Consider the following 16512-nt stretch of genomic DNA (forward strand, 5'->3'; position numbering starts at 1 on the left):
TGATGTTACTTTTGATATACAACTAGTCATGGACGTGCGGTGAGGTAAATGGCTCAAGAGTCCCTGGAAAGTACCAGAGCCAGATATGCACACAATATATGAGCCATGGGGTACATACCAGCATTATACACATGTGCAGCAGTGTGTACTGCTGGCGATTCACTGAGTTTTGATAAGTGATGTGCAGAAAAGGTAGCCAGGTGAGGCACTGCCTCACCTGCCATAGAATTTTTACTCCAGAATTCAAAACACCAGCATATGCGCTAGTATGACAGGAAAGGCTGTGCCTCACCTGCCTCACCCCACTGCACACCACTGCAACTAGTGATCATTTTCTAATCTTGATTTCATTTTTCATAATCTATAATTAAACCTCGTCTGCTCGTCCGCCAGACTCCTTGAATATGAGACCATAATCCATCTAAGGGAACCCTACTGTTGGTGTTGTGTCCCAACATGGTCATCATATAAGCGTCCAGACTCTCAATACCATCAGGAGGGACACTTCTATCCAGACACGAGCAGCCTGACGTTGTAATATACTTTTGGAAATGTTTCAAGACTTTTTTATTGCCTTACTTTATTTCTTGACAGATGATAGCCAGTACAAACCTAAAATAAAGGGTTATGTTTAAAACAATTATATTGATTTATCAGCCAAGGCTCGCATGTATTCGTTGAATATGTATTATTAATTGGGAGTGTATGTTCATCTACAGAGATAATCCAGATTTTATATATATTTGTGTTTATATATATTATAAGTTATTCTATTGAGATGGCCACCTACAATTAATGTAGTTTACACAACAAACGATGCGATTTAGCACACCCCCACTATCCATGTCACCCCGAAGCATGACGAGCTCCCAACCTTTTCCTAACCCCACTATCCAGGTGGTCGTGGAGATGATTTTATAAAGTGTGGTGAGCGCAGCGAGCCACCGAGCCTGAAGCGTGACGAGAGAACGTGGATTACTTTACTTTACATGTATTCCGCATCCCCTCGCGGGGCTCGCTGCACTCGCTCTGCTATGGGCTCGGTGGCTCGCTGCGCTCGCCACACTTTATTGTAAGCTCCACATGGGTTAGATTCCCAACACAGCCCTAACTGTACGGAGTTTGTATATTCTTCCCGTGCTTGTGTGGGTTTTCTCCGGTTTCCTCCCACAATCCAAACATATACTGGTACTGTAGGTCAATTGGATTCTATCAAAATGAACTCTAGAATCAATGGTGTTGTTTTACCTATGGGCTGCCCCCCCCCCCAGGTAAAATCCACCACTGTTTTCTGCCTATGAAGCCAGATACAGTCTGTAAGACTGCTCTGGCTTCAATGTGAAGTCCGACCTGCCAGTCACTCAAGGCAGTCCCATTGGGAGGTGTTCCCTCACTCCGGGAGGCCTCTCTGTGTGCAAATACGGGGCAGCCTTAAAAAACCATTTCTGCGCATGCGCAGTACTGCAGACGACATTGTGCATGCGCCAGACTCAAGAACCTGATTAAGCCTCCAGGGGCTGCTGTAAAGGCAGCCCATAGAGGCTTGGGCCAGCACATGCGCAGTATGTATGAAGGGGTGGATTCCAGGGGGGGGGGGGGGGGGGGCACCCAGGCACGTCCCCCCCCCCCCCCCCCGTCATTTCTGAATTCCCATGAATTGTAGCTGAGGACTGGGGCTTTCCAACGAGCCCAGCCCCACGTCGCTAGCCCCCCCCCGGGAACCCGAGATACAACCAGGCAAAGCTGGAACATTTTCCCCATAGGATATCATAGGACCCACTAATTCCGACCCCCACCCAGTTCCGATGGCTGCCAGTTCCTTCCCCAGCATCATAGTAGCATGCTGGGGGAGGAAGATCTCATTCGAACCCAAATTGCTGTCCCTTAAATCTGATATCAGGCTGGTCCATATGAGTCAATTGGTTCCTGAGATATTGTGGGTAAACCAATTTTTTTTAATTTCTGATGAAATATCATGGCTGTATATGTTCTTTGAGGGTTCCAGATTTTTCTGGAACTAAATGGCCCAGTTTCACGGGACAAAAATATTTTGAAGCCCACTCAAAAGTTCTTCAATATGATACTGGTCTCATGTAAATTGGTCCGTTGGTTCCGAAGATATAGCCGGTAAAACAAAGAAAATGCAGGGACTAGGCTGGTGTAAAAGGGACCAACCGGGGAATGTCCCTGCATGATCCTGGAACCATATTCCCATGGAAAAACCCTGCATTTTCTGGTGTGAAAGGGGTATTATTTCAAATAGCCGGGACCTGCAGTTCTCTGAATACAGCCGGGTTGCTCTCCGCTCTCTGCCTGGCTGTCAATGGCTGTCACTTCTGCCTGGTGGTGGCTGTCCCCTAGTTGCCACGAGCATGTATTCCCCCTTGGCAATGAGCATGTAAACCCACATGGCAATGAGCATGGAACCCCTGGCAATGAGCATGGAACCCTTGGCAATGAGCATGTAGGTAAGCAGCACTTATGTAGCATCATTTTTAATAGGCAATATGGTGTTTGGCACAATACGTAATGGACATTATGGTGTGTGGCTTAACATATAATGGGTATTATGGTGTAAATTTTTACACCATATATGAAGCATATTGTGAATTTTGGCTCAATCCGTGTAGCATTATGTTAATTTTGGCTAAATTTATGTAGCATTATGTGAATATTGGCTCAATCCGTGTGGCATTATATGAATTTTGGCTCAATCCGTGTGGCATTATGTGAATTTTGGCACAATCCATGTGGCATTATGTGAATTTTGGCTCAATCCTTTTGGCATCATGTGTAAGGGGCAAGTATAATGGGTCTAGCGTTTTGTTGCACCGGAGCGCCCCAGGGGGGGGGGTGGGGGGGGGTGTGTACCTGTCCTGCGGCTGTGTATATAAAGCTTGCGGTGGCGGCAGCGGGGGGTCCCTGCAGTCAAGAAATAACTTCTGTTGTGAAAACACTGGCCGCACGGCGCACGCTGATTGGCTGAATCTCAGCCAATCAGCGTGCGGCCAGTGTTTCCACAACAGAAGCGCTTCCGCGTAGCCAGACGGATAGCGCTTGTTATTTCTTGACTGCAGGGACCCCTCGCTGCCGCCGCAAGCTTTATATGCACAGCCACAGGACAGGTACCCCCGCGGCACGGGGGGGGGGGGGCGAAATGCCGCCCTCCAGTGGCCGGCGTCCTAGGCAAATGCCTAGATTTGCCTAGTGGTGGCGCCGGCCCTGGTTGCATAATTTGTAGAGGTTTTATATGGTGTGGTACACTACACTCAAGGACACGCCCTCATTTGAGTGGCCACACCCCCTTTTCCAGAGCGTGCCTTCGGCACGTGCACAACTACATCCTTCACTTTTGTCACCAAGGTGGGCCTGTGTAGTTTAAATGTCAGGGCCTATTTTCTCTCCTCTCTCTGCTCTCCTCTCTCTTAGCATGTACACTGGCACCACTAATACCCCCACTCCCCCTCCCAAACCCTCTTCTATCATGGTGCCCACCTGTCATTTTCTCCTGGGTCCGCCCCTGTATAAAGTTACTGCGCATGCTCTAGCCCCATGCAGGGTTCGGCGACGGGGGACCGGCAGCAGGGAGCACAGCGGTGGCAGCGGAGGGGGGCCCCGCATCGCAGCAGCCCCCCTCCTCTGCAAGGGTAAGAGCCACCACTGTCTAGAATTAATGTGTATGTGTGTACGTGTGAAAATAAATATAGATTGTAAACTCTACTGGGGGGTGTGAATGGCCAAACATTTTCTGTAAAACGCCGTGGAATATGTGTGTGCTGTATAAATAACTGGTTATGGTAATAATACCACTCTAATATACTTCTATGCTGTTTTTCTATGTTACTTTGCATTTTGAGGATACAGGCAGATTTCTCTATTTTCATCTGCATTTCCACTGGATAACACATCATTCGTTTTTACGATTTACTAATAGCATAGGTAAAACAAAAATAAACAGGAGCGCGTATGCCTGCGATAAGTAATTTTTTTTCTGTGTGATAGGTGCAATAACTTTACTAGTAATGGTCATAGGTGTGCGCACATTGAGTGTTAGGGGTGCACAGGCACCCCCTAATGCTGTGCCCACCCTTATGAACACCTCTAGCAATGCCAGCAATGTCTCTAGCCCCCCGGGAACCGGAGATATCGCCTGGCAAACCCGTAACGTTTTTTCCCCATAGGATAATATGGGACCCGTCAATTCCGACCCCACCCGGTTCCGACGGCTGCCAGGCATCACAGAAGCTTGTGGTTAATTTCATTCAATTCCAAATCACTGGGCCTTCAATATGATACCAGGCTGGTCCAAATCGGTCCATCGGTTCCAGAGATATTGCGTGTAATACAATTTTTTTATTTTTGAAGTGTAATTTCATGGCTGATCATGTTCTTTGAGGGCAGATTACTCTGGAAATAAACATTCCAGTTTCATTGGACCAAAATCATTCAAAGCCCACTCAAAAGTTCTTCAATATGATACTTGTCTCATGTAAATGGGTCAGTTGGTTCCGAAGATATAGCCGGTTAAATGAGATAACTGGTTAAAGGGGGGAGTGGTGGTTTTCTCTCCCCCCTCACACCAGAAAATGCAGGGACTAGGCTGGTGTAAAAGGGGCCAACCTGGGAATGGATGTGAAAGGGGTATTATTTCAAATAGCCGGGACCTGCAGTGCTCTGAATACAGCCAGGCTCTGCCACTGTCAGTGGCTATCACTTCTGCCTGGCGGTGGCTGTCCCCCATTTACCACGAGCATTTATTCCCCCTTGGCAATGAGCATGTAATCCCACATGGCAACGAGCATGGAACCTCTGGCAATGAGCATGGAACCCTTGGCAATGAGCATGTAGAGAAGCAGCACTTATGTAGCATAATTTTTAATAGGCATTATGGTGTTTGGCATAATACATAATGGACATAATGGACATAATGGCGTGTAACTTAACGTGTAATGGATATTATGGTGTAAATGTTTAATGCGAGCCTTTGGTGGACAATGTCCCTGTTTATGAAGTGTATTGTGAATTTTGGCTTAATCTGTGTGGCATTATGTGAATTTTGGCTCAATCCATGTGGCATTATGGGAATTTTGGCTCAATCCGTGTGGCATTATGTGAATTTTTTTCCCAATCCGTGTGGCATTATGTGAATTTTGGCTCAATCCGTGTGGCATTATGTGAATTTTGGCTCAATCCATGTGGCATTATGTGAATTTTGGCTCAATCCGTATGGCATTTTATGCATTTGGCTCAATCTGTGTGGCATTATGTGAATTTTGACACAATCCATTTGGCATTATGTGAATTTTGGCTCAATCCGTGTGTGTTATTATGTAAATTTTGGCTCAATCCATGTGGCATTATGTGAATTTTGGCTCATTCCATTTGGCATCATGTGTAAGGAGCAAGTATAATGGGGTCTAGTATTTTGTTGCATAATGTGTAGAAGTTGTATATGGTGTTGACACGCCCCCTGTTGAGTGGCCACACACCCTTTTCCGAAACGCGCCTTTGGCGCGCGCACAACTACATCCTTCACTTTTGTCGCCATGGTGGGCCTGCGTACTTTAAATGCCAGGGCCTATTTTTAATTCCATTCCCACCCTCCTGCCGCTCTCTTAGCATGTACACTGGCACCATTAACACCGCCCCTCCCCCACCCAAACCCTTTTATCATGGTGCCCCCTGTCATTTTATCCTGGATCCGCCCCTGCATACCTGTGTCATCTATACATGTTTATGACTGTATTTGCATGTACTGTTACATAAAGTAATTAGATTAAAACTGAAATAGGCAGGAGCTTATGGTGTGGCTAAGAGACTTTTTATATTGTAGCGAGTGCCAATAGTTGACGGAAGACACGCCTGATTGGCAGTGTTAGACACGCCCAATAGGTGGAGCTACACAAACCCCTTTGACAGTGCATCATAAAGGGGGTTATTCTAGTCCATTCTTTCTGACAAAATCCTTCTTAGATGGACAAAACCAAGGACCTTATTCTAGTTCACTCTTTCTGACAAAATTCTTCTTAGATGGACAAAACCATGTGCACTGCAGGGGGGCAGATGTAAAATGTGCAGAGAGAATTAGATTTGGGAGAGTTATTTTGTTTCTGTGCAGGGTAAATACTGGCTGCTTTATTTTTAAACTGCAATATAGATCTCACTTTGAAGTAAAACCCCACCCAAATCTAACTCTCTCTGCACAAGTTACATCTGCCCCCCTACAGTGCACATGGTTTTGTCCATCTAAGAAGGATTTTGTCAGAAAGAGTGAATTAGAATAACCCCCCATGTGCACTGCGGGTGGGGCAGATGTAACTTGTGCAGAGTTAGATTTGGGTGGGGTTTTTCTTCAAAGAATTAGATTTGGGTGGGGTTTTTCTTCAAAGTGAGATCTATATTGAAGTGTAAAATCATGCAGTCAGTATTTTCCCTGCACAGAAACAAAATAACTCACCCAAATCTAATTCTCTCTGCATATGTTACATCTGCCCCCCTGCAGTGCACATGGTTTTGTCCATCTAAGAAGGATTTTGTCAGAAAGAATGAACTAGAATAAACCCCAAAATGTGCTGAGCACGCCTATGGTAATGGTTCACATTACGGCAGCTCATGTTGGATATGTGAGAAAAGCTTTGACTCAGAAATCCTGCAACAAGTTTCACCAATTCTCATAATTACAATATGATATACAATGGCAGTATATACTACAACACTTATGCACACAGCATGAAATGTACTGTACTATGAAAAATAAAAATAAATTCTAATGAATTCTAATTCTAATGAATTATAATTCGAATGAAGTTACCAATTTACTATGTTTTAATTACTATGAAAAAAAAAAAAAACTGCCTTCTTGTGTTCCAGCATCTCTGTTTAAATAAAGCTGGAGGTTTAAAAAAAAAAAAAAAAAAAAAAAAAAAAGAGAAGACTCCTTCGCTGTACATCCTGTAGCTGTGGCTGGCAGTGGCTGGCCAGCCCAGCAGCAGAGTGGGAGGCGGCAGCAGCAGCAGAGACTGCCGGAGGAGCTCACTGACTGGGCGTCTGGATGCAGCAGTAGACCGCGCACTCTTGTCTCTTGCATGGCACCTCAGCAGCGTTGGCAGAAGTCGCCTGCGGTGGGGGTCAGTCCCTGATGGTGGCCACTGGGTGAGCTGCTGCGTGCAGGAGAAGGGCAGATTTCCCTGCTGCATTTAGCCCGAGACACAGCTCACAGCAGCCCCGCTCCCCATTGCAGCTGGGCAAAGGGTGCAGGATGACCCAGGTGGATGGCACCCAGGGGGGCGCTCCCCCCAAGTCTTCCCCGCAGGAGGCGCCTGGCACCCCCGCTACGTCTCCCACTGTGTCCGCCGAGGAGCCTGGCATGATCAGCGTGGACATTGCAGGACTCTTCTATCAGTTCTCCAAGACTTTTGTGATTATCTTCCCCGTGTATGTGCTGGGCTACTTTGGGCTCAGCTTCAGCTGGCTGCTGGTCGCCCTGGTCGTCCTCATGTGGTTTAGGAAAAATAAAGGGAATAAAAGTTCCCGGTTGCACAGGGCTCTGGCGTATTTGGAGCAAGAGGAGAAGGTGGTGAAGCACAGTATCAGCACGTCAGAGCTACCAGCTTGGGTGAGTGTCTGTGGCCCAGGCAGGGCGATCTTCACCTGGTGTATCAGAGCCATATGCCACTCAGATGTTACCAGTGCATGCCAATGCAGCTGGAGAGACATAGGTTTTATAGGCATGGTTTGTGGCATGTGGGCAGCATTGCCAGGATGTAAGGTGATGTGGGTGTTGCCATGTTTTCCTGCTGGACCAGGTATAATGTTTTACAGTAAGCTTGCTTCCAGTCTGCCTGGCCAGTGTTGACTTCTTGTCTGCTGCCTAGGGCAATGTTACAGTACAGTTTGGATTCTTGTCTGTTGCCCAGGGCAATATGTGTTTTAATACAGCAGTACATTGAGAAGCTAGCTTTAAGCAGCACAGAGATAAATGACAGGTCACTAAGCAGCTGCAGTTGTACTCCTAAAGTAAATGTGAGCCTCCATGGGGGTGCCGGACGACTCACCGACAGTCGGGATTTCAACAGTCATTACCCCGACTGCTCCCTCTTGGGGGTCCACGACCCCCATAGAGGGTGAATAATATAGGTGGCGAGCGCAGCGCGACACTGTGCCTGCAGCGTGGCGAATGCAGCGAGCCCGCAAGGGGCTTCGTTGCGCTCCCCCCGCTGTGCAGTCGGGATTCCGTCGTCGGGCTAATGACTTTCGGAATCCCGACTGTCGGTGTGTTATACCACACCCCTCCATGGTAACCCCAAAAAATCCTATTTCGGGTAGCCTGGCCTAATATTGCAGGCAAGCTCTGCGGGGTTGGCATTGGTTGGTTTCATGAGCTTGCCTGGGGCTGAGCTATTTACTTACAAGGGCTAAAAAATCCTATGTTGATTTCCCATTACCCACTTGTGGAGGAGGACAGGTATAGTAGCTGCTGGGTTACTCTATTCATGGGATGTAGTTGACCACTATTGGGTGACACATGAAAAAGGTCGACATGAAAAGGGTTGCTGTGAGTTGTTGTTTTTTCAATAAAAGGTGGTATTTCGGGGGAAATTTGCTAAAGAAAATTTGTAAAAAATAGGTGTATTTGTATCCAGAAATACACTTATTTTTCACATTTACTATCCCGAAAAGATGGCAATTCGTATTGATAGCACATCAATACGAATACAAATTGCCGTATTTTCGGGATAGTAAATGTCAAAAATAAGTGTATTTCGGGATACAAATACACCTATTTTTTACAAATTTTCTTTAGTAAATTTTCCCCTTCATCCCTAACTATCCACGTGGACATATAGGGAAAATATAATTGTGTGCCAGGCACCGTGCCCGAAGCATGACGAGCACAGCAGTATGCTTACATGGCGTCCATGTCGACTTATGTTGACATAGACACACAAAAAATTTGAAAAACTCATGTTTACTTTTTTCCATGTTAACCTATTGCGTGTGTCAACCTTTTCGCCCATGTTGACTTAATGCATGTCGACTCTTTATGTGTCAACTTTTTAACTGTCGACCCAAGTACAGTCCACCCTGTGACCAATACCCCTATTCATCAGGGATGCACTTTATACATAGATGAGGAGGGAATACATTTAATGAGTGCTCGTAGGTTATATAGGGTTAATAATTAAAATCAGACAGAAGTATATATATTGTAAATGGCTGATCAATAATGGCAGACTGGACGGCTTATGTACAGTGCTGAGTTGTCTCTATGCAAGGTCCAACCCCTTTACTGTATATCAGGCAATTGTTCTCCCCTGATAATGTGAAATACAAGGAGTAGTATGTCTGCATACATCAGGGCTGGGCAACACCTGCCCTCCAGATGTTGATGAACTACACATCCCAGCATGCCTTGCATCAGTTTCAGCATGGCCACATAGCAAAACTAATGCAAAGCATCCTGGGATGTGTAGTTCACTAACATCTGGAGGGCTGGTGTTGCCCAACCCTGGCATACATAAAGCATTAGTCACTGGCACTTCTTTCTGCTCACTCCTTACATGTAGGAGTTTCTGCTATCTTTATGTGTGTGTGTAAACGTGAACCTGTTAAAGATAAAATGCATTTTCACCAGATTAAATTCAGCTATACAATACTGCATACAGATACAACTGTTTTCATTTAACATTCAGGCTGCAGTATTCCAATTTGCCCAAAGTATTGTTGTTTTTGCAAACTTAAGACCATATGGTACAGTGTGCATTACATTGCTTTACAGCTGCCAGCCAATGATTGAGTCATGCAGATAGCTCATGGTGTTTGGCTTGGTTCCCTATACGGAGTAGGGAGGTACTGAATGTATATTATTCTTCTATGGGTCTGGGGGATTGCCAGTTAAATACCTAGCAGCCTGTGTTGGGGGTGGGCCTTGATTCTTTAGTGCTGTTCATTGGTGACAGAGTGAGGTGTTCCTGTTAGGCAACTGTTCAGATATGCACGCCTGTTATATACTGTGTATTCTTACTATCCTAGCTAACCTGTAACCTTCTAGCTATGTAACACAGGAGAAGTATGGATGGTATAATGGTTGGCATTACTGCCTTACAGCACTGAGGTCATGGGTTCTATTCCCACAATGGCCCTAACTGTGCAGAGTTTATATATTCTCCCCGTGCTTGCGTGGGTTTCCTCCAGGTACTCCAGTTTCCTCCAACAATCCAAAAATATAGAGGTAGGCTAATTGGCTCCCTACAAATGAACCCTAGAATGTCTGTGTGTAGGGAATGTAGATTGTAAGCTCCACTGGGGCAGGGAATGATGTGAATGGTCAAATACTCTCTGTAAAGCGCTGTGGAATATGTGTGCGCTATATAAGAAACTAATAATAAATGAATAAATAAACAGTGTACTTAAGCACCAAACACTAGGGCGGCAGTCAATTGTTTTAGCCAGGGCACCCAATGGAGCTATTTAATTGTTGATACATTCTGGTACGATCAACTGAAACAGGACTTTTTGGGGTGCAAAACGCTCGGAAAAAGATCAAATGAATATCGCCCCTCTATCTCCAATCACTTTAAGCAGGCGTTTGGGCGCGATGTAATTATTGGATATTGCCCATAGTGTTTTGAGTTTGCTGGTAATGCAACAACATGTAAATGGTCAACATGGACACACTTAAGCCCCGTACACACGGGGGGAGATATATTACTGAGCAATATATTGCTTAGTGTCTCCTTTTCATCAACGACCAGAGATGGTCGCTGATGAAAAGGAACCTCTGCTGGGGGAGCTGCAGAGGTAATTAGCTGGTCGCAGGAGCAAGCTCCTGCGACCAGCGATTACAATGGGGCTGAAAAGGGGAGCGCGCACCCTGCGATTTATCGCCGGGGCACACTTCCATCACTGGCAATATGGTCGCCTGCGACCATATTCCCAGCGATTATAGCCCCTATCGCCCCCGTGTGTACACAGCTTTAGTTTACCACGTGGCCTCGCGGCACTTCTATATGCTCCCTATATGCCCACTGGGTTAGTGAAGGAAGATGTCTGCTCTTTTTAAAACTGTCAGTACAGGCTGTCGGGATTCCGATGTCTATATAATAACGTTACAAATCATCACTGTCGAGATGCATACCTCACCCACCCCATGGCCCACTTGTCTTTGATGTACATTATGATCAGATCCAAGGGTGAGACATAAACACATTTATAGATAATTTTAAAAGTAAGACCATTTCATACACTGTGGAAACCTTTCAGTGGGTTCATTGTAGTCACCGTGGAAACGTTGTTATCGGTGTCTATACTAAATTGCTCTTTCTTTTAGGAACTAGAGCTAAAATTGTTGTGTAATATGTTCCAATCACATTTCTTGCATAGCACTTGTAAAACTCTCAAGTGATCTAGTGAATTGTGTCATTACAAAAATCTAACATTTTTCTTCTAAGTACTTAACCCTTTGAATGCCAACATCTGTGAAATATGTGCTAAATATATATACTAAAAATGCCAGCGTCGCTCACATTTGTTATATAAATTTAAATAAAATTGTTTTGTAAAAAAAGATAATTTTTTCTATGTAAGGTAAACATTACAGGTCAATGGGGCAGATGTATCATTAAGCGTTTTACGTTTGTGACATAACGAGTCCCGCTTCTCCTGCATAACGAGGAGAAGCGGGCACTCGTTATGGGGAGATGTATTAACATCCCCCAAGCCGATAAGGAGAGCCGTTATGCCCAGCGTTAACGGCTCTCCTTATCGGCTCCCTCGCCGCCCCACACATGCGCACTCCCCGTCGCCCCCCCTGCCCGGCTTACTGGGCATGCGTGAGATCTCGCAAAAACCGCGAGATCTCCAGCGCAGCCCAAGCCAGACGCAGGGCTAGCATTGTCCCCACAGTGGGGGATAGGACAACGCTAGCCCTGAGCTGGCGAAGCGGCCGGGGCGAATTAACGCCTTGAAGGCTGTTAATACATCGCCCCGGCCGTTAATCCCTGGGGGGGATTGCAGGGACAGCCCCGCCGAGCGTAACTCGGCGGGCTGTCACTAGCGCATGTTAGGTGCGCTAGTAATACATTAGGACAGACGTAATCCCCCCCAGTTAACCAGCGTTAAGTGCATTTTTGCACTTAACGCTGGTTAATACATCTGCCCCAATATGATTAATTTTCACACCTATTTTGACAAATTCACTTGGCACTCAAAGGGTTAATATACTTTATTATGCACATACCAAGCTCTGTGCTGCTTTATAAAAACTGACAGTCCCTCAAGAATGATCTTGCATACCAAATCCACTGAACTTTGCCAACAGGAATTTTTGTCCGTTGCACTTCTCATAGTTTACCAGGTTATTATCCTACCAGAGTAATGGTGTGTACACACAGTGAGATTCCTTTGTTTTTTTGACTATAGGTGCCCACCCTTGCTGGTCAGCCCAGGCAGGGTCCCTGGGGGAGTGGAGTCCCTCCCCCTCCAGGGGAACCCCGACCTGGGCTGAAGCCCGGGGCTGTCCCTGCCACCTCTGGTCTGTGGGTGGCTTGCTGAGTCCATTGTACTAAAAATACAATAGCATTGGTGGAGAAGGGGAAACAGCAGCCTGGTGCGGATTTTTTCCTGTTTCGGGGGCTGCTGCTGCTGCCACCGCTGTGTAGATGGAGGCATGGCCACTGAGCGGGGAGGGAGGCACAGGGGAAAAGACAGCTGGACTCGTAGGAGACCTCGCAGCAGCGGCAGCCAGCTGTAGAGGTCTGATGACTGCAACAGATTTCACAGGCTGCAGGTGCGACCTAGGAGGTGCGCTGCAATGCGCATGGATCATCTCACCTATTGTCATGTACATGCGATTTATCGTTAAAATCGCATGTAAATTGCCCAAATTGCATGTATATTGCCCTAGTTCAGTGATTCCCAAACTGTGCGCTGCGGCTCCCTGGGGTGCCTCAGCACAGTGACAGGGGTGCCGCGGCGCCAGTGTCCCTGTCTAGAGGCAGGCAACCTCATGTGAAATTAGCGGAGGGAGGGTGCGGGAGTGAGCGCAGGGAGTGCGCTCCGGGAGGGTCCAGGGAGTGCGCACCGGGAGAGGGGTGGGGACCAGGAGTAAGCGTCGGGCTGAAGGTGCAAAGAGTGAGCGCTGGGATGGGGGGCAGGGACTGGGAGTTAGCGCCGGGCTGGAGGTGCGGACAGTGGGATGAGTCCACTCGGTGACCTGTCATAGTAATCAGCCTGCCGCAGTGGGGTAAGGTTGACCAGGTAACTTATGGTACTTAAGCCCCGTACACACGGGGGAGATATATTTATGAGCAATATATTGCTCTGTGTGTCCTGTTCATCAGCGACCAGAGATGGTAGCTGATGAAACAAACTGCCGGGGGGAGCCCGGCAGTGGAAATCAGCTGGTCGCAGGAGCATGTTCCTGCGACCAGCGATCACTACAGGGGTAAAAACGTGAGCGCGCACCCGGCAATATATCGCCGTTGCACGCTCCAGCCTCAAATCGAATCTGTCAGCAATCTTATTTGCACGCTGCTCCCTTCTCACTGTCAGCCATCACAGTCAGCAGTGGTGCAGAGCCAGCACAGGCTGTGATGGCTGGCATCTGCGATATGTTAACCTGCAGCCTGCGCCTGGAGTGCCAGGCATGCAGACTGCAGGGAAGGAGACGGGATCCTGCCTCCTGCCCTGGCCATCACCTTGCCGCTCGCACGTTTGGCCATCGAATGCTGCCCACCTGCTGTCTAGGATAGAAAATATGCAGGTTTATGCTTTATATTTTCATATTATGGGAAACAGTGAGGTCTAGCTATGATGGGGCGACAGAGATGTAAGGATGACGAGAGATGCAGGGGTAGGGATGGAGAGATGCGAGGGTTGGGACATCACTACATGTGTAGGGGCCATAGTGATAGAGAGGTGTGGCCCCGCTCATCGCTATTGCATGGCAATTAATATCCACCATGCTGGATATTAATCGGTCAGGGCCATGGTTCTCGCCGGAGAACAGTGCTGACACATTGCTGTGTACTGAGCGGCGATCTAGCATTTCCCCGTGTGTAGGCCCCTTAAAATTATCAGATTTGCTCAGCTACTCAAAATAGCAACAAACGAACCAGTTCTTCTTTCATCTTACTACAAACCATTAACCTCGCTATAAAATTTATCGTATTTTAGTCATGAAATTTTTGCACATGCCACCTAGTTACTCATAATAATTATTTTGGCTTAAGGGTGCCTTGAAAAAGTTATGGAGACCCGAAGGGTGCCATGGACCGAAAAAGTTTGGGAAACTCTGCCCTAGTGTATGGGGGCCTTCAGATTCGATTGCTATGCAATCTTTGCTAACGCATGTGCTATTTACATACACTTTATACTATCTACATTCATTCTGCACTATATAGTCATTGCTGCACTGTTTGTTTGGCTTTTCGATTTCAGCTGAACGGGATCGTGCATCGGCATCGAATTGGGATAGAAAGCTTAAAAACATGTTCTATCTCCATACGATTCGATATTGACTATATAGTCCAAATCGAAGGGTAAATTGCACTGTGTGTACACACCGTTACTGTGTAGCCTGCAATTTCAGTACGACTAAAGTTTGCTGTCCTTACTTCTTGCAGACTGGCTACAAGGATTCTAATAATATAGTCACAATGTATACATGCTACTTCATTATGAGCAACTCTAAACTAATCTAGAACAACTGCTAATCAATTTCTGTGAAGGATATTTTGCAGCCCTTGTGTAGTGTCTAGAAAGGTGCAGTTTATTGTCAGAGAAGTCCTGTCATGTATCTCACATCTACAGATGTAGCTGCGCTCAACGTCACCAAATCGCCACTGCTCATGCCTATTTGTCGTGAAAAATTCGCACCCGCATGGCAGAATTGCAGCGCTGTGATATCGCTGTTCAATGCATTTTCAGAATGGAGTTGTGGAAGTGAATTAGACGCACACGCATGGCCACAGGATTGTGCCAACCACAACGCGAGTTGCACAAGGCGATTGGTGTGGAAACGGTGAGTCTGGCTACATTTTCACTTCAGGCCACCTGTGTTTTAGAATTTCAGGATGAATTCATATTGTGCTGGGGCCCGATAGCATGGAAGTCGTCAGAGCTGTAGGTTTTGGGTTGTGTTGGGTTCCTGGGATCTGTTCCAAATGAGGCCCTTTTATAGCTCTTGGGCGTTGTGGACGTGGGTTCTTGAACAGTGACCTATACAGTTCAGGTAAGGAGGAGTATGTAGATAGAATAGTGTTTCTCATATTCTGTCCTCAGGCCCCCACACAGTTGTTTTTCCTGGTACCTGTGAAGCTTTGAAATGTGACCGATGGTGATACACATAGGGGGTGATTCAGCACTGCTGTCTAAGCAGCGGTCGTTCACTGCTTAGTGAGCGACTTTACTCCTTCTGGCTGAACGCCCCCCCCTCCCCCCCCCCCCCCCTCTGATTACCCTTGAACACATCCTCTTGCATGCGGCCAAAGGGGAGAGAAATCATTTGATGGTCACCGATCATCGATTGATTTCTCTCCCCTTCGGAAATAAGTCAGCCACCATTACCGTCAAGCATCGGCACGTCTGCGTTCCCCTGCAGCTCCCCCCTACCAGCCACCAGCCCTCCCCGCAGCGAATGACCCAGCGAATGTGTATCTTGCCTAAGCCATTCAGTGCCAGGGTTTGCACATGTGTAAACCCCGACCATTAGGGCTGGGGCAGAATTCGGATAACTACGAGCGATCCTGAATCGGCCCCATAGTGACATGGAAAATGGGAACTGTGTGCGGTCTGAGAACCGATTTTGAGAACCACTGAAGGAGAGGAATCCTTTTTAAATCAAAAGGTAGAATTATTGAGATTCTACTCATGAGTCTACGAAGCTGTCATTCAATGGTTTCCAAAATGCTTCGAAGGGAAGTACCGTACATGCTGAGGCACCTAATTTTACAACAAAAAACTCTGAAAACTCATTGACTCAAGTGGGACCCTCACTCGAGTATAAGCCGAGGGGGGCTTTTTCAGCATAAAAATTGTTCTATAAAAGTAGGCTTATACTCAAGTGTATATATAGTAATATCTAGAGACAGCCTAGATTGGAACATATGTGACTTCAGAAGAGGATTGCATTGCAGCACGTAGCATTCTGGGCAGGTTTCGTTCAGTGTAAACAATACAGTAATAGCTCTTATTAGGTAGCTTTGCAGTGCTTAGTGTTCCAGGCAGGGGTATGTTGGAGTAGTATGTGGTAGTTGGGTTTATAGCGATTTGTCTTTCTTGCTGCAAGTTTGTGTTTAAAATCCAGCAATCCATATTGGCCTCAGTTCTTAGCTTGCTCAGCAATCCTTTACCTGGAATGAGTTATGGAGGACAAAGTTTGAATATATCTCTGTACTGTACATATTTAATGCCATGTTATCTGTAATAATACCTGATGTAAACACTGTATATGCAAATCATTTACCGAGACGCAACCTTTATTTCATAGTAACAGATATGGCAACAGTTTGT

At 46.5% G+C, this 16512-nt stretch overlaps 1 protein-coding gene across 2 annotated transcripts in view; it reads left to right on the forward strand.

The window, feature by feature from the left end:
- Positions 1 to 6952: 6952 nt before the first annotated feature.
- Positions 6953 to 16512, forward strand: part of ESYT2 (extended synaptotagmin 2) — a 144009-nt gene continuing 134449 nt past the window's right edge. For both annotated transcript variants that reach the window (XM_083188994.1, XM_083188995.1), the window contains exon 1: positions 6953 to 7615. In XM_083188994.1, coding sequence (XP_083045120.1) covers positions 7259 to 7615 — 357 coding nt within the window. In that variant the 5' untranslated portion in view covers positions 6953 to 7258. The remainder of the gene's footprint in view (positions 7616 to 16512) is intronic.

Source organism: Crinia signifera, chromosome 5 (assembly GCF_055691185.1).
Source record: "Crinia signifera chromosome 5, ASM5569118v1, whole genome shotgun sequence".
Lineage (NCBI taxonomy): Eukaryota > Metazoa > Chordata > Amphibia > Anura > Myobatrachidae > Crinia > Crinia signifera.